Below are 26863 nucleotides of genomic sequence, written 5' to 3'. Positions count from 1 at the left end.
TTCAACACCATTACATTGAGATGAGGTGGTCGTGATGGACTCTGTGCTGGAGTTCATGTGCGGCCCGGAAATGTGCGACCAGACTGTTGGTGTCAGTGAAAAGTGTGCGTGCCAGAAAAGTTAACTATTGGCGATACTTGTAGTAAAATTACGAAGATGAGCATGTATGTGTGCGTAGTGCTGGTATAAATACACTGGAGGGCAAAGAAAATATATGAATTGGCATTTAAGGATGAAGGATCAGTCTTTTTCCAAAATCATGTTGTGCTTTGGTAGCATGTGTCAGACATTTGTCACTATTCTGGACATTTTATAGACTAAAAAGATTGATTGAATCATCAATGGATCAATAACCCTTCAAGTAAGTGCTGAGATTAAGCAAAGTACAGAATAACAAACAGAACACACAGAAAATAAATACAAGCCGCCTTGATTAGACCTGATGACCTTCGTGGTCGTAAACACACGGTTAGTGTTATGGACTCATCGCGGTTTGGTCAAGTTCAAGTTCGTTGGATTGAAAGATCGCGTTAAAATGATAAACACGTGGTTATGTTTGTGAAATGATCATGGATTAAAAACCAATTATGACCATTGGCTTCAAATAAGAAAATGAACAGTGTTTTTTGTCGACCCATCCATTCGCCTTGCTGCTACTTTTTTTTAATCTCCTCAATTCGTTCTTTGATTATGTCATGATTAATGAGTTCATTAAACCTTAGGAGATAAAATGTGACTATTGTAATAAGATGATGATCTATATTCAGTTTTTATTTAGAGGAGGGCAGCCTCATGAAACAACAAATAGTGGTTTTACTGAGGGGTACGTGCTGGACCATTCCTGGGCAGATCATACTTTAATGAAAATCAATAACATACATTAATCATGCACATTGTTGTGTATTTCTTCAAAGAGCTGTCAGCTGGTGGCGTGACTTTAAATGTTTTATTTTGCAACTAGCAAAAGAATGTGCTGTCACACTCTGGCGATATCAGATGACAAAAAAAAACAACAACAAAATGACACAATAGGTGCGACTTTCTAAGTCACCGTTGTGTTATTGAAGAGCAGAGCAGGCATTTCCACAGCGTTTGTGGCTTTCAAATCTCCGTCTGGTGGAGTTCCAGAGCAGGCAATAGATATTTCCTTCCTGAAATGATATAAAGTGTGTCTAACGGGGGCGCGACAACAATTGCCATGACAACAATGATTACTCATCCCCAAACAAGAGAAGCAACAATGAATAACATCTAATCAGGCTCAAAGCACTGAAGGTTTGATTATGCACACTGCTGCTGCTGCTTCGCTATCTTTGTGCAAACCACCTCTCTCTGTCTCTCTGTCTCTGTGTCTCGGTCTCCGTCTCTCCTTCTCTCCCTCAAAGTGCTCTGGGCAGAATGATTAATTTGCGACTATTGATTCCTCAAGAATGTGGGAGGGATTGAAAGAGAGAGAGAGAAGAGAGGGGGGGAGGAGAGGGGGCAGCATCCAGTATTCTGAGTAGAGCCTCGCTGCAGATCTCGCCTCCAGGCCTTCATTTAATAGAAAGCCAATGGGTGCAGAGTTTGGCTCCACCAAATCACCTCCATTCATCCACGCCTCCGCCCACCCATCCCACCAGCTCTCACTCTGCTCGTCCCTCTGTTTTTTTAAATCCTCCTCCCTCCCTGCTCCTCTCCTGTTCTCTTGTTCTCGGTCTAAATGATCTGTGAATATGCAACAAATGTCGGAGTGTTTCGCAAGCAGCAGGAAGGAACCGAGGGCAGAGAGAGAGAGAGAGAGAGAGACGCAGATGAAGGGTGAAGTCCTTAGAAAACAAAAACCAAAAATATTTGCCCCTCCTAAAGTTCATAAACTATTTACTTCTATAAATATCTCAAAGCCAGGAAGCCAGCAACACTTCCTGTTTCCACAGCAGTGGGCAAAAATACTTCTCATTTAATATCACAAGGAGCATATTAAAACAGCAACTTCTTCCCCGGCTCTGGTAAAGTTTATTTTAAAACTATAATCTGCACTTTTTCAAATGTTATGAACATGCGAGAGTCTTGCTCAGGGACACACCTGGCTGGTGGATCTGGATGGACCAGAATCACAATGGAAAGAATGAAACGGAAGCATTGTCTACAGTGAGGATTTGCGGTTTGCCGGGATTTGAACCCGCAGACTGCTCTACCCACTGAGCTACCACGCCGCTGGTATTTTAGTCGTTTTCTATCCAGGTATGTTTTTGGTCACTCTGCACCTTCTTTAGATAGTTTTAGGTCTTTGTATATCATTTATACATCTGCACCGATTATTTTTGTTTAATAATTGGACTTTCGTTTTGTAAGACGGCCACACCAACGTTGTTCCCAGCTGCTCGTCATCTTTGCAGGCTGCTTCTGCTGTTTCTGTTTAGTTTTTGTTTGTGCCTTTTCGTTTTTATAGCGCACGGTCAGTGATCGTCATTGTGTACGATCATTTGAAGTTACTGGAAATCGGCGCCTCAGTGGTAGTTTCCGTCGCAACCTTCGTACCCTGATCCCAGACGGAATCTGGGATCCCCGCAGCTGCTCCATTCGCGACTCCAGGGGCAAATGAACCAGAAGGCGGGGGGAGACCAGCTGGCATCTCTGTAAAAACTAGAAGGCTCGACTTGCCTTTGTAGTCTCTCTTTACTGGACTTCCCGGGTTCTTTCGTGGGCCCGTCTTACTTATGCTGGCTGTCACTGACCGTTGTGTGGACCGGTGTGGGCCTTTCATGGCTCAGACCTGTTCACCCAGGATCACCTGACCAAGTAACTATTGTTCCTACACGAGCCGACCTACATGAGCCGACTCCTGGTACTTGCGGCTGTTGGCGCAGACACCCAATACCACCTCAGCAGGATGTGAAACCATACAAATGCCACCCCTGGATGCCCGCTCCATCACCAATAAATCATTTATCCTGAACGATTTCTTCACCACCAGAGACCTGGATTTTATGATTCTCACAGAAACCTGGCAGAGGAGTGAAGAGTATGTGTCTATGAACGAACTGTGCCCACGTGGATGCTCTATGCAGTTTCTTTGCCTCCATAGTTACATTTTTTTTAAAAATTGCTGCTTGGTGAATTTAACGTGCCCATAAATGACACCACTAACAGCTTTGCTGTTTAATTTCTGTCTGTGGCCCCACACACATTCAGGGCACCTGGTTTTCACTTTTCTGCTATTCTAGATGACATTGCTGCTTCGAACGATCGCACTGTTTCCACCACCATCGCTAATCCCTGGATGAACAATGATGTCTACGAGTAGAGTTCCTGTGGAAATCCTCTATACTCCACCGCGTTAATTACAAAGATCTTTTAACTGAATTCAACTCAATGGTTAAAGCTGCTAGGGCCTCTTATTTTGCTGACCTTGTCATCTGTAATAGGCGGAATCCCATAATTGTTAGCCTGGTTTCCTCCCACATATCTATTCCTGTTTTTTCCGTTGATGATTGCTTTTTGTTATTTTTCATTGAGAAAATTATAATCACCTCATCTCTCACTTTCCAAACGGTTACTAAACAGCAGCCAATACCAGATCTTCTTGTGCCCATTTCCTCGCACGAACTAACTAAATTGGTGAGCAGCCCGAACATCTCCTCCAGCCAACTTAATGTTTGCGTATTTTGAAAAATGTGTTACGGTGCATCCTGCTCTACTGCGTATTGTTAATTGCTCTCTGATTTCCAGCTGTTCCCCCTCTTATTTTAAACAAGCAGGTGTTTAGCCCCTTCACGAAAAGCCCAATCTCGACCCCTTTTTTCCCCCAAACATACTTGGATCTATTTCAAAACTTGTAGCAAGAAAAAGTTGTAGCAACTCAACTGGTCCCTGTTTGGAAGGGACATAATGTTTTGGATAAAATTCCAATCTGGTCAGTATCAGAAGCACTCGACTGACTCAGTCCAGTGTCCGTGACTGGTTCACTTCATACCTCGCAGGTAGCCATCGGTTCTTTCATGTCAACATTCGCCCCTCTATCTATCTCACCTTTAAATAGAACGCTGCTGCCAGGCTGCTGACAAAATCACACAGACATTGTCCCATCAACCCCATTTTGTCTTCCTTACATTGGCTCCCTGTTAGTTTTACAATTAATTTCCAGGTTCTGGTTGTTAGGTATAGAGCCCTGGTGACCGAGCTTTTTCCACTGTGGCACCAAGATTGTGGAATACTCTTCCACGAGAGTTGAGGACTGCGGCCTCAGTGAGCATTTTTTTAAAAAAAAACTTCAGAAAACATTATTTTCCTAACTCTGACCACAAATTAAAGGGGAATACATGAACTGTGGACAAATGGTTACTTTGACTGATGCTGTACATTTGTCTGTGTGTGTGTTGCCAATATTTGATGTGTTCCATTGTAGTCTATTCATATTTTATGTCCTATGGTTTTCTGTTTTTATTATTTTTTTATGTGAAGCACTTTTTGAGCTCTTCTCTGTGAAAGATGCTATATAATTTTTTTTTTTTTTCAATGAATTATTTAATGGGAGTTTGATGGGGGAAATATTTCTCATTAAGCTTCAAAACACCTTCCCTGAGCTACAAAACACACTCAAACATGTGATGTTGTGAAGGAAGTAACACTCCAGCACTGCAGTTACCAGATGGCCACCGGGACGTGTTTTAACACTCGCTTCATTCACAGTGAGTTTTTAGGACAATGCTCATATAGACACACATTCAAACCCGCACTGAGTAAAGTGAAGTGGTTCCTGCGTGTGTCACCTGTCTGTCAGCACATCTGAGCAGAATTACATAACTTCAAACAAGCAGACTAGCTGGAGGTCATTTTGTGTCCACATGCTGCTGTCACACACGCTGACCTGGACTCTGAGACACTTCAGGAAAAAACGGCGGAATCCTTTCACTTTATTCTGACTCAACTCATTTGCTGCAGCACCTGCTGCAGGGAAGAGGCTCCTTGTTATCTCGGAGCAGCACAATCACGTTCTCAAGCGCGTCATCGTCCGTTTGCGTGAGTGAAGTGTGTCGAGATCACGTTACGTTGACTGGGATTTAAGACATATAAAGTGCATGTAACAAGATAGAAATGTTCATAGTAAACATTGTTGTTGGAATAAAAACAGCTTTCAAGACTCCAATTGTATGAAATTTTTGTTTACATTGAAATTGTAACGTATTTTCAGAAAAGTTGGGACACAGTGTCAAATATTTTTAAGACTGCCGTGATTTTTAAATCATCCGAAACCTATTTTCAGTAAACATAACAGTAAAAACAGTAAAAAAAGAAAACATACTAAATATGGAAACTGACATTTTTGATTATTTAAAACGCTATGATCATTTCGGGGTCGACGCCAACAGCATGTCCTATGTTTTCTATAGTGCTGCTTTTAGAAAATGACAGCTGCTCTGATTTATTTTTTTTTAAAGTCCTATTTCCTTCTTCATGAGGAATTTGAGCTGCTTAACAGTTTGTGGCTAACAACTTAGTCCTTTGTTGCCCCCTGTCCTGACATTTTGGAGACATCAAATTCAAAATGAGCAACAAATACATACATTTCAAATTTCTCAGTTTTAACATTTCAGGTGTTCTTTTTGAACTGTTTAACATTAAAAATAATCTCCAAATAGTTTGCACATTTTTGGATTCAACTTTCTACATTTTATACAATGTCCCAACTTGTCTGGAAATGGGATCAGTATCATATATCTATTAAAAGATTGGCAATTTGTTTTTGCCAACTTGGTTTATATGAAACGCATCCGACGCATTTTTTTTTTTCAGTACAGTAAAATACAGTAGATGTAAACTATTCTGACTGAAAAAAAAAATGTTTCTGGAAGTGTTCTAGCAGAATATGAAGTATCTTTATCACACGGGGGCATAATGGATGAGCACACGAGCCCAGCGACACATCTTGTTCTCTTTGGTACAGTACGTTCACACACCACCTGCACAACACAGTTACAGTCTTTTACTGGGTCATTTGGCAGCTGCAGTAGATCAGCGTGTAGTTCAAACTTAAAGTTAAGAGACTCGGTAACAGATTAATTCTGCAGCTAATTACTGTATATTTGTCTCTTCCAGTCCAGTTACACCAGGCAGCAGTAAGGAGTTCTGGAGAATTGAACTGCTGAGTTGAAGCTTAGTCATTTTCATTAGTTTTTGTGCATCCACAAATTTAGATTAAAGAGCTTTTTGTACTGTTTTTCACAGTGGAGGCACACAAGGCAAATCTTTCTCCTATAGTTTTTTGGTTTTATATTGTTACTACATTCCTGTTTCAGGTGTATTCTAGCCGGTTTTCCTAGGAATAAATTGGTAGAAGCTGCACCTGAGAGCGCTGTACATGCTCACAAGGCTGAGCTTTTTTAGTCGTTAACAGTGATAGTGTCCATCCGCTGAGAGGTGCCGCCCCACCGATCTGGAACGCAAGGACGGGAACGATGTTACCTGGTGAAAAACAAGCTTCACGATGGCACTGACGGCATCGTATAGCAAAAGGTGGCGCTGGAATCCCTGCATCGCAAGCCTTTGCCTCTATATCATTTATGGTTGCGTCACTTCAAAATGACATTTATTCCTTGAGGAACAACATGTAAGAAAGTTACGTTTTCATAGCAAAAATAACATCAAATAACCATTGTCTGTGCTGTCACACTCCTCTCTCTGTACCTACAGAATGTCTAGAGTAAGTGTCAGTAAGAATCTGCTCGGAGACAAACACATACCGCATTGAAATGCCACAAGTCATTTATTTAAGCTTATGTGAAGAAGTTACAAATAGTGTGCACGGTTGCCTTTGGTTTCCAACCTTTTTTTCGCTTGTTTCTCCTTAGAATGAAGCTGACTTTGCCCACAATCCCTCTAAATTTACTACACTGTGCCCTCTGTTTCTCATTTTCTTTGTTTTCGTTGGGAGTCTAAGTGTTAAATGCTTGCTCCACATTCCAATAATGTTAAAATATTCCAGGCCTGTCAGTTATGATGCGAAGCCACAATGATTAGCACGTGCGTATTATTTTCAAACTCCTGAAAACCTGGTTTTCAAATCTGTACTATTTCTCTGCAAGATTGAAAAAAGCACCGCACCGATTTAGCGCCACGCTGCTGTAACACTGTCAGACAGCGACAGTTTTGCAAACACCAAACCACATCGGTGCAGCACAACCAGAGGTACTGTCTTCAACGTCCTCGTCAAAACCTGACCGCTTTACTGACAGTGCTGTCGGAGATAAAGGTGTGTTACTCCAGTAGCAAAGCAAAGGTGAGGAGCAGGCCGCACAGGTCTGTCAGGGTTCCTCCTTTCTTACTCCACACCTGGAACCACCAAAGGCTTTTCACAGGTGACCCTTTAAACATTCAGTGCGAAACATTCAATGCTAAATGTCTCATAGCCGTGTGCATTAATTTGACTGTTATATCTCATGTAAAAAAAAAAAAAAAAAACGCATCCAAAGAAAAATTAAGTTAGAGCTTAAAATCCAAAAAGCCCCTTGAAGAAGTGAGAACCAATTAGAAAGGTTAAAAACTTCCTCAAACAGATGTCTCACACACACACACACACACACACAAACAGTGCATTTACTGCAAACCACCAGTCGTTTAAAATGCACACACACACCAGTTCATCATAACCGGCTGAACGCTGCACCATTACCGTTAACGTTACCCACATCTGGTGTGTAGCTGTAAACTCATTGCACTGACCATAAAACTCTGATGAATTATAACCTCTCTGCGTTTCATGAAGACAGTAGCTGTGACACCTGGCTCCCTCTCACACAGCCAACAACCATAGTATTAGAGCCCTATTTGTCTCAGGTAGCGACTGGATCAGTGGATGCACACACAACACACTGGCACGAGGCTTGTATGCTGTTAAACAGTAAGCTGCCACACAGCCACACGAAAGGCTCCGGGAAACACGCCTGGGGCCTCGAGACGAGGCTAATTTCAATTAATCGAGTGTTAAAAAGCCACAATAATGTCAGCAATACGCGTAAACAGTAGACATGGGATTAAAAAAAACCCAAAAGAGTCACTTCATCAAATTAAAAACACATTAACCTTCACTATCTAACCTTCACTAGACACACACACACACACTTATAATTACATCATTGTCAGAAGAAATCAAGAGAGTATTACAGTATAAAGGAGTGTGTGTACTGTATATTTATCTCAGAACAGTTGTATAATAACCAAGCGTTTAGGAGCAACTCAATGCAGATGTCACAGTAATATTATTAGTTCTTTTCCAAGCGTAAATAGCAAAATTATTACAGTTACTTATGTGTTGTCTGAGTGCAGTTTGACTTGTGTCTGTCTGGTGGCAGCTTCACCTCAGCTACTGAAGCCGAGTCTGGATGGCAGATGAGAGCGACAGGCACACTTTCACCAGCTGGAGGTGTTGTCATTTTTATTTGATTTTTTTTTAATGAGGTGATACATTTTGAGTTTATGTCGTCATTAAAGATGCAAAGGACAGAATCAGAAATACCCCCAGAGGGTAATGAGCATGGAAATGATGGGATGTAATTTGCAGGCCACACCCTGAGAGGTTAATGGTGTTTCCCACCATGGTTGAGGTCTGGATCACGGTTTTGTTTATGGGCAAATAAACATGCTATCGGAATTCACTGTTTAAATTAGCTCTAATAAGCCGGACCACAGTCTTTCTCTAACTGGCTGTTAGTGCCAAAAAATAACAAGAAAAAGTCAGAAAGTGGATGTTTTAACTCAGGAGCAGATAGTTCAGGTGGTTGTCACATGTCTGACACACAAATTACTAGAATATTCCCCTAAAAAAAAACAGATTTGCAATTGAAATCAAGTTGTATCACCAAACTTTTAGGACAAACAGACAGCTAATTTAATTCAGCAGTACTTCTGCTGCCATTCTGCTGTTTACCTGCATCAGGTGTGTTCCGTACACCAGGAGCTGGGCACCATCTTAGAATAGGGTGGAGTGGTGAATTGCTGTCTGACTGACTCCTGCTAATGAGCGTTCTGCAGGTCAGAGGTGGTTGGAAAAAAGCAGGACTAAGCCTTGAGGACCTGGAATGAGTACTGTTCCAGATTTAAATGCATTGCAGACCATTTTTCCTGAGAACAGTACTATAGTACTTCTCTTGAAGGCGGAGTAAGTAAAAAGTTAATAATTCATTGAGAAGCTTGTGCAACTTGTGTTTTTAACGTGTGAGCCGTTTCTTCCTCATATCCAAAATTTGTTTGCACAGTGACGCTCGTGGTCACTCACCGAATTTTCCAGTTAAGTATCGTTACGTCAGGTTCGCGGTTTTGTTTGCATCCTCTAACTTAATAATAATGCACAGGGAAGTGGTACAAATGTTTCTTCATCATCAGAAGTAACAACAATGGTCAGGAGGTGTAAGAAAACAATTATAGTGAAATAAAAAAATTACATAAAATAATAATAATTATTATTATTTTATTTATCTTCCAAATAGAGATTTCCAGTAGTTGAAAGTGCATTAAATATTATGTTAATCCTTTTTTTGTTGTTGTTCTCCTTTTAACATTTAAAAATAAGGTGGTGCACCCATATGTAAACACACACACACACACACACACACACAGACATTATGGTTATGACTCATGTAGCTTACAGATGACAGCATTGTTACTCCGTCACTTCGACCATATGTTACCACTAACACAAACTCCATAATGGAGCAGCCAGCAGTGGCTTTAACCAGCGTTCACACTGAGAGCAGCCCGGGCGATTTGTCACCCTGCTATGACTGATGGCGGGTGGGGTCGCATGCTCTGGTGACACCCATCTATTAGCCAACGGACCCTTTACACAAACATGGCCAATGTACGTGCTCTTCATCGTCAGCGTCACGAGATCATAATTCATAATAGATTGGGGCTGCCAGTGTATTGAGAAGGAGATGTACTGTACATACATATTGCTCACACACACACACACACACACATGATGTCTGTAGGATTAGCGAGCAGTCGGCCTGTCAGCACCTCTCCCACCAGGCGTTAAACAGACTGTGTGGAGGTGCCAACAGCTCTGCGCTACTCTACACTCTGCTATATGGCGAAACAACGAACGTGACATTGTGTTACTTCTGTAACACGCTGCAAAACGCAGCACACGACATTGTTATTGTAGTAGAAAACAGTTGTACACTGTAACTGTGCTGTAAAACAGTTTTTGGCAACTCAAATAAATACATCTGAAGGATTTGCAAGATGATTAAAGGAAAGCTGTGGATTTGTTTCGGTCCACTTTTCTCTTGGTTCCTTTTTTTCTCCTATGATATTGGATAAATTATCTTCAGTTGTAAAAGAAAAAAACAAATCTCTGTTTAAACATTTTTATGATTATGGCCAGAAAAGAACAGGGAACCAACCTGACACTGTGCACCAAGTCTTAACTTTAGTGACTAATTAGCCTTCTTAGAAAAATATATTATTACTAATAAAATAAATCTAAACATAATTGTCTTTTTTGTGTATTTTTAAAAATTTTTTTTTAACATTTCCCCCGTTATTTCCTGCAAAAACAAAAGATCTAAGGTCTGAAAGAGGGACTAATGGCTCATACTGCTCATTTTAGGTCGGCACAAACTCTGACACTGTAAACCGCGAACCATTAATTCCCACGTTAAGCATCGAAGAGCAAGATTCATTTGACTAGGAATCTTCTTACCTAGATGACACAGAATGGGAATTGCCGTTCTTGGACTATAAATCACTGGGTTTTATATCATATATTAACTCTAAACTGCGGAACATTTGTTTAAATTCAGTGGTTTCCAGCGGGTTTCTGAACGGGATAAGCTGTTATGGATAATGGATGGATGGATCCCACTGGTCTCATTTATAATGTGAGCAGTGGGAAGTGTTCCAAACAGCAGGCTCCAAACCCTTTCTTCACTTTTTATCTAACATGGGGTATTTGTAGCTTCACACACTGATTTTGACCCAAAGCAGTTTCCGTAGCTTTCGAAGTTTGCACAGTTCAACATTGGACCACAGTGAAACCAAAGTGGAGGCTGCATTTTCAAGACTCCTCTGTACATCCTCAGTGTAAATGGGAAATCTCCATTGCTCCATTGCAGGGACCTCTAACACCGACTACTGCTGGGGTCATACGAGGCCCTCGGGGGCTGCTGCTACATACGACTCCGCTCTGCCACGCTCGCCTCTTGTATGTAAGCGTAAATGATAATGTCAGTCGAAATAGCCATAGCTACTTAAATGATACTGTAATCTATTTAGCCTGGCTGTGGGCTGCTGTAGCAGGAAACAGGCTGAAAGACCAAAGCGAGGGAGAGGAGCTACCAGACTGGGAGCCCTCCAATGGCACAAATCCGAAACAATTATAATTCTATTATATTACTCGATATGACACATGAACAATACCCATACAATAGAGAGCAACATGTTTCATAGTTACTATGTAGTGTATACTCAACAGAGAATATAGTTTTATCCGTTTCCTGTCTGCTTCATCTTCAAAGCGGTGCTGTAAGCATCACATTCAAGCTGCTACGTCAATGTGAAATTCCCTTTTCGAGCAAGCGCTCGGTTTGTCTGCTCTGAGCTACTGTAGAAACGGGGCAGTGCAACACGATGGCCCCCACACATAGACAGAAAAGACCCGTTCTGAGCTAAAAGAAAATGCAATTTATTTTAAATCCAATTTAAATGAAATTCTATCTTACACGGAGCATCTTTACTCATCAACAATGTCATGTAGGTTTTGTTGGCGTGTAAAGTGTAAAGACACTGGCTCCTGAGAAACCCAAGTTTGTTTAAAAGAGTGATGGGGATTTTCCTAACATATTTTGGATCCACAATTTCCGTTTGGTGACGCCGCCGCATCAAAGGGTGCGCAGAACTCACAGGGGATCAGTTTAATTAATTGCTACAATTGCAAATTCCTGGAGGGACTGACTTAACAATGAGGCTATTGACTGGAAATCTTCTATTTTCTACTTATGGAATGAGTTTTAAAACGTCTAAACCTGCATCTGCATCATGATACATTCAAACAAGCATCAGATATCACTGTATTTCCTCACTTCTGCACCTGTATCTGTGTGTGCATGTACTCTGTGTGTGTGTGTGTGTGTGTGTGTGTGTGTGATCCCCCTCCCACGGTGCTGAGCAGAGTGTGTGTCAGTCCCAGGTGGTGTGTGAGTGCTCGTAAATGTCTCTTTGATTGAGAGGCCATGGTGTCTGTTTGACAGGTGGCCTTGTGCTGCCAGCGGACTGCTGCATCGCCATAGTTACCCAGTGTCACGTAGCCGTAGCTACGCTGCACTGCCAGGAAAAGGGGAAGAGAAGAGCTGCTGGAAACAGAAGGTGGAACAACAGCGTTAATTAGTTGATAAGGAGAAGGTCAATATGGAGTTTAAGGTTGATATGTTTAGGTTTTGATTTGGTTTTTGTGGTATTTTGTAGTGTAATCACACATTATGTTTTACCACATATCAGGGATCAGACAGGCATCTACTCATGTGTTGCACTGTGGGCAACTTAGAGCCAATAGTGAACTTCTTCATGTTTGACTTGGTGGAATGAAAGCAGAGTACAGGGAGGAAATCCACACACACACACACACACACATGGAAAGCATGCAAACTCCACCATTTAACCACCGCTCTGTCATGCTGTGGTGCTGTCACACACTTACACTTCAGTATAATGTAAGGTTTTTAAACAATTCCATTATTTTTCACATGGATGTAGTTTAACTTGACAGGAGATCGAAAGGAAGCACAGTGGCTGCAGAGCTTATCAGGGCAAATAGTGCACAGCCACAACAAAGCAGGGGAAAAAAAAAATTATATATATATATATATATATACAAATGCATTTTGTGCATATTCTTCCATTCTCTGCATCATCTTTAAATGCTAAAATCATGCTCAGGAAAATGTCTTTAATTCCTAAAACTTGAGGGATGAGGATGAGGATTTTAGGAGTTTAAAATACATCCTGCTCATATCGAATAATTTTTTCAAACCTAGGTGGAAAGTCAGTAACAAAATGATTCTGACTGGGATGAAAGCTCAAATTGGATGCTGGTACAGACTGAACACACACAAAGCACACGCTCGAAGACACCTGCACCTCATTCCCGCAAAACATATCTCCTGTCACACAAGCCTCGCTCGCTCTCGAACCCGCCGTGATGGAGATTAATAGCAGCATTTAGAGGCTGCTGAGCTGCACCTGTCAAGGCTTGGGCCCCCAGGGCACTAACGATCTGTGCCTAAGTACAAGAGACTGTCCAGGGCCAGATCCATCATGGAAGTCCGCGACAGGCTGGACCTCTGGAGCCAGCCTCTACAGCTGGACCACCGACATGGGGCCATCCGTCCAATCCAACTGGAGCAGACTGGATGGAGAATTGTGGGGACTGACGGGACACGTGAGGGCAACCATTAACTGCACACCATTATGAGCTGAACTACACTGTTATCACTGCATTTGTTCATTATAAAGGTAGGAGATATATAACGTGAAGTGAGCAGTGTCATGTTTAAGATGACACGTTTCAGTCACTACCTGGTGTGTTTAAATACAAACTCAATTGGCGACTTAATTTGTTAAGAGGCCGAAGTTCATCAGGTTTGGCTTAAAGGGAACGTAAATAAGAGATAAACAACTGTTTATGTTTGATTGACTGGTGCACTCGTGTCCAACTCACTTTAGATATTTCACTTCCTGTAGCGTCAACATGATATCGTGTATAAAAACACAAAAGAAGATGGTACTGTATGACATGTATGTCAGACAGTGTGGAATAATAATAATAAAGATAAAGTTTCCAACTTCGACACTAAAGTGGAATATTTGGAAAGATTGTATACTACAAGGTTATCGTACCAATAAGTTGACACGAGTGGTGCTATTAATATCATAAAGAAAATCCGAAAGAACTCAACAGGCTGACGGTTCCAGAACCAAAAAAATCAAGATGAAAAAAGAAAAGAGTGACGCATCATGTAGATCCAAACATGGATTGTAAATTTCCAATAATGACTAATTACTGTACATTGTGAATATCAATTAACGCCATTTTGAATTGACATTACTGTAATTAACGCATAGTAAGGTCGTGTGGTGCCGCGTGACGAAAAACAGCAGCTCGCATAATTTAAAATCAAGCCACATGTTTTCCAAAATAATAGAAGGCGGTAATAAGTAGCAGCAGCATTTAAATATGTTGTGAACCTACACATCCTTTCTAATAGTGCTGTTGTCGCTTTGATGACAAGGGTCGGTGGGAGCTGAGGTTCGAGAGCTGCCGCGACCTGTCACTCACTTCTATTACAGTATCAACAACAGCACAACCCACAGAGCGCTGCTGGATGCTGACTGTTTGCCAGCCTCAGTGCAGAGGCGCCACAGTGGCTCTTATTTTCTCACCCGGCTCTCCTCTCTGTCATGCCACATAAATGGAGCGTTACAGCGTTTTAAGGAAGGAACCGTAGCTTTGAACTTTGCTCGTGTCAGAAATGCACTCGAATGATGCATTTTCTCTTGCGCTGTTAAGTTAAAACATTTTGGAAGAGCCACAGCTTTTTTTTTTTTGTTTCTCTCCAATCAACCTTTAGCGTTACAGCAGAGCGTTGGGTAAAACAAATACTGCCTTCGTGTTGGCTGTGGAGCTACTGTAGAGGTTTGTGAGCAGAGGAGAACAGCTGGCTGATTGATTAGAAGGCGAAGCCTTGTTCGAAAAGCACACATCCCTGCACTGCTGTTCAATGGACCTGGATCACAGAAAGCCTTGAAGAGCAACAGCACATTTTAGTGCATATTGCATTAAAAGTGTCTCCTATTTGAGACTTGTTATGTAACGTTTTCGATGAGCTCGTGCAATGTCACACCATATATTTTGATCCACAGTTGCATGCGTTTTTCATCACCTCGTACAGTCCTTTCCAAATCCTTCAGATTCTCAATGGGCTTAAAGGGGGTCGATCCACGTGTGAAAATGATGTCTCTCCCGCTCCCTGAACCACTCGGTCACAATTTAAGTGCGATGAATCCTGGCACTGAAATATGCCTGTGCCGTTGGGCAAGAAAAAAAAAAACCCATTGAAGGAAAAAGCTGCTCTTGCAGTGTTTTCAGGTGGCTACTCGTTGCATTACCTGCAGAGACCTTTTAATCCCTCCAGTAATTATGCAGTGGAAGGCTTTTGCTTATTTGCTTAGTTAAATCCAAGTGGTGACCGACGTGTGGACGACGTGCAACAAAACAAGGCCAAACATCAACTTCCCAAGTTCAGAATAATCCTCTGACACTGAACATTACAGCACCACCAACCTAAATGCAGTAAATAAAAGATTCTAAGCTTGTATTTTAGTCATTTGGACACAGTTTGCACGTTCTCCCTGTGCTTGCGTGGGTTTGCTCTTGGTGCTCCGCTTCCCTCCCACAGTCTAAAGACATGCATGTTAGGGTAATTGGGGGAGATGTGTCCAGGCCGTACCCCACCTCTTGCCCAATGACAGCTGGATAAGCCATTATCCTCCCCAATATCTACCGGGCTTGGACCGGCACTGCACAGTTGGGGGAGTTGGGGGAATGGGCTGTTAGGCGTCCAGTGTCCTGCCCAGGGACACTTCGCCATATAGCCGGGATTGAACCACTGACCCCGTGGGCCGTGGAACCAACTGAGCTACAGCCGCCCCCAATTTGAGCAGTGTAATCCTTTTTATTGATCATTTTTCTGTTTGACAGGCTCTAAACCCCAAATCACTTTTCACTAAAGCTACTTGCATTCACTCCTTCTCAACCCACATCCAATAACAAAGCTCCAGCGTGTTTTCCGCTGCAGTCATATTACATGCAGCTTCCCAGACTCAGTCGTCACCTACAACGTGTGTGTGACTAGTACCGATATCTGATCACGCAACTTTTTTCTAGCCAGATTACTTTACTAATCAGATTCCATGTAATTTGTGCTCCCCAGCCACACAACCACTCCACTGGAGCATTAGATAAAGAGGTAGTCTGGCTTGTGTAAGAGGATTATTTTTGTAATCTGATTCCATGTAATTGGTTACTTCATATCCCGGCGTATCGCTGACCGGGGCTTGAGATAAAGAGGCGGCGTGACGATCAGCACCCAAAACGAGCCGACGGCTGTTAGCGTAATTAAATGTCCTCGCTGCAATGCACTCGGATTCTGAGACCGTCTGCATCCATCTATCACACACACACACACACACACACACACACACACACACACACACACACACACACTGACCTGAGCATACAAGTACAAACATGCTCAGATCTATATGCAACTCAGGCCTCTCTGTGGTAGGTGTTTCCTGCTAACCGTGTACATCCTATTAACGGCGTTAAAATAAAAGCCTCCTCTGTGACGTTAGATGTTAAAAGCCGGGGCGAGATAGGTTAGATAGAACGTAGGCCTGTGTGGTAAAGATAGCACAGGATGCCCGAGGGGGTGTGACAGCAAACCAGGGCTGCCCGCTCTTCCTCTCTCTTGTTCTGTTTACCTCCCTCGTTTTCTCAACACCAGTGGTGGAAAGTTATTAAGCACTTTTACTTAAGTACCGTGCTTCCCTTGAGTATTTGTATGCTGCTTTAAACTTTGACTCCACCAACTTCCTTATTTTGCACATACTAGTATCAATGCAAACACATTTAGTATTTCTATGCTGTGGTAAGTAATTGATCTGAATACTGCGTTCGCCACTGCTCAGCACCTCCCTTCCTCCTTCTGTGCTCTGCAGCACGCAGCTATAAAGCAACTGTAGCTCTGACTGTAGGCAAATCGCACAGAGCAGATTCCTCTCTGCTCTTTAACCCTTTCGAATCGCTGGTGCCAAGCGGGTGAAAAGCATGAAGCCACTCAGCGAGGGAAAGAAAAAAAATAAGCATGTCGCGTCGGAGGCTTCATTCACGTGGAAAGACGCGTCGGTGATTTGACACAACTTGTCCTCAGACCCACAAGCCAGTGTGGAGGTGTATCCAACTTTACACAGCGAACATATTCCCATGACCTGATCTGTATTAGTTTACATAATTTGGTCATGTGGTTGATGACTGGTAGCTTTTTTCACACCCGCACCTAATTACTCAATTTTCAAGAGAGCTTGTGTTCTTGGTCTTTTTTTTTTTTTTTTCCCAACTAATTTCAAATGAAGCTAGGTGATTATTGGGAAATAGGACAGCGTTTGTCATGCCGGGTGAAAATTAACAAGTACACAAAGTCGAGAGCGCAACCTTGTTCACTTTAATGAGCTAAACAAAACACTGACATTTAATGAGTTTTTCTTTTCCTTGTCACAGATATTCTGTGAGTGACCCAGAGGCTGATAACTAGCAAATGCCTCTTTTTTTTTTTTTTTTATGTCTTAGTGGAGGTTACGTACACAGACATTATTTAAAATTGCGACATTTATTTCAGCCGCATCCGGACGGATCCATCAGAGCAAAGTTTCCGTCTAGGTAATAGGTAACTTTTATGACGTGACGCTTCCATATTGCGGTGGCATCCATGATCTCTAAAGGTCTTTGACAATTCATAGAAACACTGCTGGGTTTGTAAATCTCATTCTCTCTCATAAAGCAAAAAATAATATAGCTGATTGATATTTATCTGTGCATTAGACTCAGTATCTTGGTGGACCTTTAAACCTTCTATGCCTTGGTTTTACCGTATACTGGGAGACATGAGAAGAAAATCTCTTTATTAACTGTTTTATTTAGACCCAGAATTAGCCAAGACAGCCCTATCTCAGCCCTAACAGCCTGAGCTCTGACCTTGTCACCCACAAAGCGACAATAGGTATAAGATGTACCCAGAGGCAAAGTCCTGACAGAGCTTGAAGACGATCAATAAAAATGTCAAATCCGCTACAAAACCGATTAAGACAAATGTAACCAGACAAAACGTATTCGCTTTTTCTATAGTCCTGGCCAGTAGCAGTGGCACAGAATCAAGCTGAACTATTTAAGGCAAGTCGGAGATCTGAAGAACGTTAAAAAAGCCAAGTTAGATTGTGTCTGTCACTTACAATCCAAACAGATTCGATATAAGCGGCGGAGTTTGCTCGGAGAGTGTATTTGCGAACACAAACTCGAGTGAAACCTGTTTCAATAACTATAAATCAAATCATGCAGACTTTTGTAGGAGACAGCGAAGGAGGCCATACATTCCAGTATGTTTCATTAGGTTTAACAGTGTGATTGCTACGGGAGAACCGGGGAGTAGCAGAGGCTATGATTTAGTACCAGTAAACGCTGAGAAAATCCATCTTTTTTTCCCAGGACAGGGAAGGCTCACTGAATGCAGAGGTGTCGTTTGAGATTTGCAGCTGTTTCCTTTGCAGTGTTGCAGCTTCACATGGCGTGCTGTGACACCTGCCTTGTTAGCAGCAGAACATCACCTATCAGAATGTGACAAGACTTCAGATCCAGGAATAGTTTAACCTGCTATAACCTGCACACAAAGAAACAAGATTAACTAAACATTAGCTCCTGTATGTATCAAATAGAACAGCAGCGTAAAATCGTGGAAAAGGTGAGTGTGTGGCGTTAAGCGTGTCGAATGAGGTCAGGGTTTAATGTTATGACGTCAAAATAGCCTCGCGAGCAGCATTTTTGCAAGAAATGAACAACTAAACACAAATTTTCACTGATTAACATACAACGGATGCAGAAACGACTAAAATATTCACCTATACAGAAAAGTCCGCAGCACACGCCTAAACCATTTCTCATGAACCGAGGTGTGGAGCTCTTTACGGCTCGTATTACAGAAGCTGATCTTGTTACATCGAGACCTTGTGACAGTAAAGAACCAGGTGTGTGACAGGATCAGACTGTGTGGCTTAACCAGTGGGACAACGTGGGGTCACGTCACAGCATCTGTGCTGTTTATGACGTGCAGAATGTCAAACTATAAGAGTGTTGACACAACAGTGTGTCAGTCCGCGGCATAATTACCACTTATGTACATGTTAAGTATTAAAGTTCCTTAATGGCTACATCAAAAGCTTTGATGTAATGTGTTAATGTGTTGGGAATATAATATAGAAATTGTTAAAGTTGGTTAACTGGACAAAAAAGGTGGCAAAATGTGCCATCAGGAAAGCTGGGTCCAGGATCAGTGAGATCATCTTCCTCTTTGTGCACCCACAATACCGCAATGACAACAAGGCCCAGGCTCATATTGTGGCAATCAGTCAAAGACGACCAAGTGAATCATGGGAAAATCCTGCTAATGCCCTGAATCTGTGTCATCAGCGCATGGCTTTGTTCTGTGAATCAGGTGAATCATGGGCATGATTTTATGTCACAAAGACGGATCACACACTCAATGGGGTAAGTATGAGTGAGTGTGTGTGTGTGTGTGTGTGTGTGTGTGTCACACAACAGCTTAGGTTTAAGACTTGACAACAGTGTGTTCCTTTCTTACAAAAGTTGAGATGTTTCGTTTCAATTTTTAAATTTGCTTTTAACACACCGGTGTCGCTATCTTTTTTTCTCCGTGGCATAAACTCGCATCGCAGCACATAACACCGCCTAATGATAATATTCTGCTTGTTCTTTGCCATGCACGCGCTCGCACACGCGCTCAAGACTCGTCTTTGCTCGTGCACTTAAATCGCGCCTTTAAAGACGTGTTTTGTAGGGCAAAGTCATTTTACGCCACATTTAAAGCAGATTTGTCTCCATCTCAGCTCCCATTTTCTACAATACACTGTATGCCAGTTTCTTTTTACAGTTACCTCTTCAGATGCAATGATGTAACTGCTCTGGTTTCTCAAAGGGTTCTGAAGGTTTGCTTAAAGGCCAACAAATCAAGGGCGGCCTCTCGATGAAGATCAAGGCCATCAGACGAGAGTGTATAAGGTTTGCGAAGAGGTCACGACCATTTCAAGACGTGCCTCCTCTTAGGCGAAGAGCTCTTTCCCTTCTAACTGGTTGGTGGCGAATCCCAGAGATTGAATCTCTTTTTATTATTTCAAGCCTCTTGATGATAAATTAAACGAAAATTAATATGTTAAATTAAACCATTTAAATGTGCACCTACATTTCCCTCACATTTCCTTTCAAATGGATGCAAAATGGCAACAATCCCCAATCTTTTGGAGATTATGTATCTGACGTTTGGGAGCTAGGACCACACCTCGAATATGTGCATGTTTATTTTAGGTACCGCACCCAACGTCTCATGTTTCTTTTTTTTTTTTTCTTCTATAATCTCTCATTGGGTCCCTTGGGGTCTGGTGAACATAGAAGCAATGACAGAGCCAGCCCAAAGCCTTCCCCACTCCCCAGCCATCAGTCCTCTCCACCATGGTTCCACGCCTCAGCACTCATCCTGTACCACCATCCGTTGTCCCATCCGCCACATGCTACTCTTTTCCTGTCCTTCATCAATTGATTCCCTCATATCTTGTTTGATTGTGTGCTACTTGTGGGATCCTGTCTGACTGTTTGCTAAGTGAGCTGAGGTGTTCTCTGCTGAAACAGTGAAAAAGGAACAGTCTGTGCACCAAACAACAACATCAGATCGTGGACAAGAAAGCAAGCGAAACAGAAGATTTGGTGGAAGCCTCGTCCCCATTAGCAGGAGGCTGCTTTCATGGCTCAGCATCTCTGCACTACATCAGACCCTCCCACACTTCATTAATAAATAGAAAGAGGTGAAGAAGTCTATGTTTTAAAAAAATATACATAGGTGCCATTTTGGAAAGAAAAGCACACTTTGTGTGTATTATACTTGACAAAAAGATACAGCTGCAATAGGTGGAGGCCGACATACCCTGATAGAACAGAGGTGTGTGTAGGTAAGAGAGAGTAAGCGTTTGCATGTGTGGAAATGGATGGAGTACATACAGCACAGTGTGGGCACATGAGTGTATGTGTAGGCATGTGAGTGCAAATGCAGGGCCGTGTGTGTGTGTGTGTGTGTGTGTGGGCACGTAGGAATTGATCTGCCTGTGTGCCTGAGCAGGGAGTTGTTGGTGTATCTGTGCATGTATATATGGCTTCTTCTTCTTCTTGGCAGCCTGGTAGCTCAATGGGTAGAGCAGCAGGATGGGATGCAGAAGTCTGCAGGATCAAATCCCAGCCTACCCACCGGGTGCATCCCCGAGCGAGACACTCAGATGCAGTGACAGAATTTCATTGTGACACGTATGTGCAATGTACATGTGTGCTCAGTGACAACAAAGGTTGTCGTTGGGTTTTCACAGGCTCACCTTCCAGGCAGCAGGTCCTCCAGAGGCCCGAGTGCGTCATCACCTCCTCGTTCTTCTTGCTGGTCTCGTTCTCGTTGGTGCTCTTGATCTTGCAGACGCCGCGCGAGTACAGCCAGTAGTCGGTCCCCACGGCGATGGTCATGAGGCTGAAGGCGGCGAAGGCCCCCACCGTGGTCAGCAGCATCTGAACTCCGCGGTCAAACACGCCCATGTTGCCACATTCCACGAAAGGGGGGCCCCCTTTCCTTTTGATGTACAGGAAGTAAATATTTGTGAGTTTGCGTCGCCACGCCAGCTCGGACAACGGGGGGTGGGTGGCGTCAGGTGGACGACGGTAGCGGGGGAGTGCTGGGGGGGCGGGGGAATTAGGGGAGCTCGGGGGAAATCGTATGGTTGGTTTTGGGGTGGGACAGCAAACAGGTGAAAATTAAGATGAGGGTGAAGGTTTGGGGGGGGGGGGGGGGGGGGGGGGGGGGGGGGGGACGGGTGGCTGTTTGGCCCGAGTGTGGGGTCACACAGACCTTGGCGAGGACAACAGAACCCTCAGCAGCTGAATTCTAGTCCTCAAGTGGCAGTAAGTTGCCCTGCTCTGGAAAAGAAACTTTGACCTAAAAACACAGGCTGCTAGCAGATCCCACGAGAGACCTGATCTGGGATCAAGGCCTACTTTGCTTGAGTTGGAAGGCCTCTAAACGTCAAACTCTGAAAAAGGCAGAGGTAATGAGAAGATGGAGGACTTTGCCCGCTTTCCCCTTGGTTGTCTTAGGCTTAACTTGGCTTTGCGAGCTCACTGATGCAGCTACGCAAATTACAATCCTCACAGCTTCAACGGCGATGTATGGAATGATGTGCATGCAGCGCTTGATATCTCCCACAGAGGCCGTCACAGGCAGCCTACGCTGTCATTCTCCAGCTCACACACACACACACACACACACGCACAGACATGCACGCACACACTCTCTCACAGAGTCCAACTTTCACCCGCACACACCTGTACACAGAACAGCACACACATGCATGCAGTGTGAATTAATTCATCCTGAAAAGGAATGGAGGAACATGTGGGTGTAGGGATGGAGGGTGATTAAGACTAACACAGTTGGCTGCCAGATTTCTTTAAAATGGCCCCCAAAAAAAAAAAAAAGGCAAAAGCAGAAACCTCCAACAGATGATGACACAACTCAGGAAGAGATCTGTCTACCTTGATATAACCCGTTGGATCAGTGAATCACAACAGGCATTTCTACAGAATCAGGCTATTGCAAGTATTCAGTGGGAAAGGAATTATGAGATACAGGTAAAACAGACAGACGGGGCCCGAAACATATAGGAAAAACAAGGACTGGATGTGTTGAAAGAAAAAAAAGAACAGATTTAAACTGGCAGAATGAAGCATTGGTTCAAAATCAAGGACAGAATGAGAAATAATGCCCAAAAATCAGCCGGTACCATGAGTGCCATGAAACCCAGCCATTCCTTTAGACATGAAGGGAAATAAGCCAACCAGGGACGATTTACCCCCCTTTGAAATTAAAAAGAAGAAGAATAAAGCCAAGAAGAGGAGGAAAATGTTAAGTTATGGAAATCAAACGACAGCCTGCTTAGTTTTCCTTTTTCCTAAAATTCTGATCTCCAGTTTCCATATGTGGTCCCTAGACCTTTCTCCGGCGACAGTGGAAATCGACTATGAGGGGATACGGGCAGCAGCAGCGACGGCACACAGCGGACAGAGGGACGCATCCAGGCGGAGAGGCCGAGCATCACCGGTCATGCAACCGGTCGCAGGAACGAGGAGAGACACGGAGAGCTGGACGGAGCTTCCCGGAGCGTCAAAGCCTCTTCCCCGAGCATCCAAACGATCCTACACGGTCCTACACGGTGATCCTACACAGCGAACGCACATACACACAAAGCCGTTTACTGTCATCACACCAAAATCTTCTGAAATCATCAAAGGCAATGATTGTTTCTGGTTACGCGTGGGGATTATGTGCGCAAAATACAGATTTATAAAATATCAGCTCGAGCAATACATCAATCCTTGGTTTCCTCGTTTTTCTTCCTCGCAGAGCTGAGATAGAAGTGCAGAGAGGAGAGGAGGAGGAGGGGGTGGATGATGGTTAGAAGCAGAGGATGAAAAAAAATCGACACAACCAGAAACCGAAGAAGAGACAGAGAGAGAGAGGGAGAGAGAGAGAGAGAGAGAGAGAGATAAAGAGGGAGAGAGGGAGAGAGAGAGAGAGATAAAGAGGTAGAGAGGGAGAGAGAGAGAGAGAGAGAGAGAGACAGAGGGGGAGAGAGAGATAAAGAGGTAGAGAGAGAGAGAGAGAGGGAGAGAGAAAGAGAGAGAGACATAGAGAGAGAGATGCTCCGTGCACAGCAGTAGCAGCAGCAGCAACATAGCAAAAAAATTAAAAAACAAAAGGTCCTTTTAAAACAAATCAGTTCAGGTAAAGCTGAATGTCAGCGTTTGCTTTTTTTAAACCGCAGGAGCGAGACGTGCACGTGTTCCGTGAACTTCGTTTCATTTCTTCTCAGTCAGGCGACAACTCAAAGCACTTTGCACAAAGTGAAGGAGTTATTTCAAAGCATAGAGTAAAAACACACAAAACAACAACGAACACCCCACGTTGAGTTTGTACAAAGCTTATTTACAACTTTTGCTATAGTTAAAACGAGTTCTTTCAAAGAAACAAGTGGGAATCTTAAAATTGGACCTGAAGTACTTAAACAAATGCAACATAGTGCATAAATGTAAGAATATTCTCAATTGTTTCTTGCATTCAAAGCAAATTCTAAGGTTATTTAAAAAAAAACAAACAAACCTCAGAGTCGTTTGAAAACTGACTGATAAGACTTAAAACTTATTTCTTTCTTTATTTGTGTTGGCTTAAACGTGTCAAAGTAAAAAAACAAAAATGCTGAAATAAGCCCCCAAATACTGTCCACATGGGAGCTGTCAAAAGTTTTTAACCGTAGAAAGTTTCTCCCTTTAAAGTCCCCAATATGATAAAGAGTTTAAACTATATTAGAGCAATGGCCTGAATGTACAAACAGTTCTTTTTATCGGAAATGTTTTGCAGCCTAATTCCCCTAAATTGCCCAATGAATCTGTTGTTTCATTTGTTTTTCAGGAAAGACCAATATTGTTAGGAAAAAATATGCATTCAATCCAAATATCCATTTCATAACTCTGTGAAAGAAGCAAGTTCAAGTCCCAGTGGGAGCCACAGTGTCCTCCAGTAAGTCACCGTAAGTCCATTTGCTCCTGTCTGCTCCGTGGATGACCGCTCACCTTTGACCTCCATAGGGCGTCACATTATTATCATTAGTGGGTTATTACTTTATAACGCGGTGGGGTGGGTTTTAATTGCCCGGTGAGGTGAAGATGCGGGACACATCTGATGGAAGGGTCAGTGTGCACCACCTGACCGAGGTTTAAATCTCCTCACATCACATAAAACCTCATACCGACATAATTACTAAAATATAGGTTGTATGTATATCATACTATAAGTGCACAAACATAATTAACATAATGCACATATAGATATTGTCAATGCATGTAACCAGTGCCTGATTCTAAATGAATGTAAACATAATCTGCATATGCGACTGGCTAATTTCAGTGGGAATTTCTGTCGAGGTTTGCGGAAAATGGTTGTGTTTGTGTTTGTTTATGTTTAATTAGTCACATCCTGTTCATGCACCATGGTTACCGCTGCCTCCTCACGGTGCTGAAACGGACAGCTCCCCCACTGGCTCCAGAAGCACGGCAACTGTCTCCGTCTCGTGATAGGCTGCTCTGTAGCCACATGGCATTTTCATGGGGAATGCCAGGAATAAAGACACACACACACACACACACACACACACACACACACAATGCAGCAGGCTGTGCTAGAGGTAACAGGAACTGTGGTAAATAGTGTGGTTACACAGTGGCCATCAACGTTATTGGTTTTAGTGAAAAATCCACCCGCTTGAATGAAGTGTTTCTAAAGTGAGGCACTAAATCGCTCTCAACTCTACGGATGGAAAATGTCAAATAATGTCAGGAACATTTTATTTATCTATTAACATACTAAGTGCAGTAAACAAAGACTCGAAAAGGCTAAACTAGACAACCGACACCAGAAGTCATGGGACTCTGAGCGAATGTATAAGCGGTTTGTCAATACATGCATCCATCACGTTTCAGAGGCTGCCCGAGATATCACTTCTGGAAACTTGGAACTGTGGATCGTGGCATCGTTCTAGCATTTTGGTTTTTACACCAAGTTGCCTGTTGGGGGATGCTGTAATTAAATGTCAAAACGTCAAACTCTGAAAGGCCCCAACTGCTGCAGTACCGTAGTCGGACTTGGATGTAATGAGCGAAGCTCTGCGTTGTCTGTAATTTGCCTATAGCTCTCTGCACCATTTGTGGGTGATGATGTGCTCGGTGTTCTTTATTCTCCGTGTTGCCGTCAAAGTAGTTATAAATGCTTTTTATGAACCATATAGTAAAAGCAAAAGAACATAGATTTAACAGAACACTTTAGAAGTTATAGGAGAACATCCATGTCACTCAAGCCTACAACAAAAACTATGAAGTTACACCCAGAAGATGTTTAGCAAAGCTCTTATGTCACATGCCTTATTTGTCTAATCTGTATGAATATAACCTAAGCTGACATCATAATACTGTTGATTATGATTTTTGCATGGATGGAATAAATAAAACGTGTCACAGCAGTTGTTACTTTCTCACCCAACTGTAGGCAACGAAAGCCAAAGTTTTCTTGAACCGTGTCTTTTAGTCGTCAAAAAAGGTGATTATAAATTTATGCTTTAGACCTTTACTATCCAGAAAGTAAAGGAGTAGACATGGTTTATTTATTTAGTAAGCACGTATGTGTGAACATACATAAAAAAAAAAAAAAACTTCGCTGAAACTGTCCTCAAAGACAATAATTGAATAATTACTTAATTATTACTGGTGTCACAGAGACAAATGTAGAAATTCATTAACAGTATTTATTATTAGTTATTATTATCATTAGTTTATTTATGATTAACCTTAACATAAAATAAAAACAGCCCATTCAAACCATCCAACATGCTGTTCTGTCAACTGGGGTTCTAGACCTTAAAAATCTCCGATTGGAAAAAAGCCATCAAGTGTGCAAAAACTGTAGAGATTTGTTAAGAGACTATAAGTCTATTGAATAATTTAGAAAGTCCAGCAAGGTATTATGATATTGCACTATCCATCATTCTGAAAGAACAGATCTCGCATCTTTCAAAAAAGCATTACCTCATTTAGTGACGCAAATCCTTTAGACTAATAACATTTCATACACGGAGTGAATTGCAATTACTGTGGCAAACCTAAATGCGAGAGGCCCAGAGAGACAAATAGGAACCATCTCCGAACGAAAGCCACAAAAGATCTTCAAATCAAGAGAAGCCGCTGCAAAACAGAGTAGGAGGAAGAAAGTGAGAAAAAAGATAAAGAGAGGGAGAAGAAGGGAGAGGCGGAGACAGAACAGGCTGCCATGTTGGCCACCCTCCCTCCTCCTCCTCTGGGGTCTAGAGGACATGTTTAACATTCTCCTCTGCTCCTCCTCCTCCTCTC

At 42.6% G+C, this 26863-nt stretch overlaps 1 protein-coding gene across 1 annotated transcript in view; it reads right to left on the bottom strand.

Moving 5' to 3' along the window:
* LOC137124144 (voltage-dependent calcium channel gamma-2 subunit-like) overlaps positions 1–23399 on the bottom strand; it is a 55141-nt gene extending 31742 nt beyond the window's left edge. Inside the window, exon 1 of the mRNA XM_067498835.1 lies at positions 21241–23399. Coding sequence (XP_067354936.1) covers positions 21241–21451 — 211 coding nt within the window. The 5' untranslated portion in view covers positions 21452–23399. The remainder of the gene's footprint in view (positions 1–21240) is intronic.
* Positions 23400–26863: the final 3464 nt, after the last annotated feature.

This window comes from Channa argus, chromosome 3 (assembly GCF_033026475.1).
Source record: "Channa argus isolate prfri chromosome 3, Channa argus male v1.0, whole genome shotgun sequence".
In the NCBI taxonomy this organism is placed as follows: Eukaryota; Metazoa; Chordata; class Actinopteri; order Anabantiformes; family Channidae; genus Channa; species Channa argus.
This window is presented reverse-complemented; position numbering and strand designations above follow the sequence as displayed.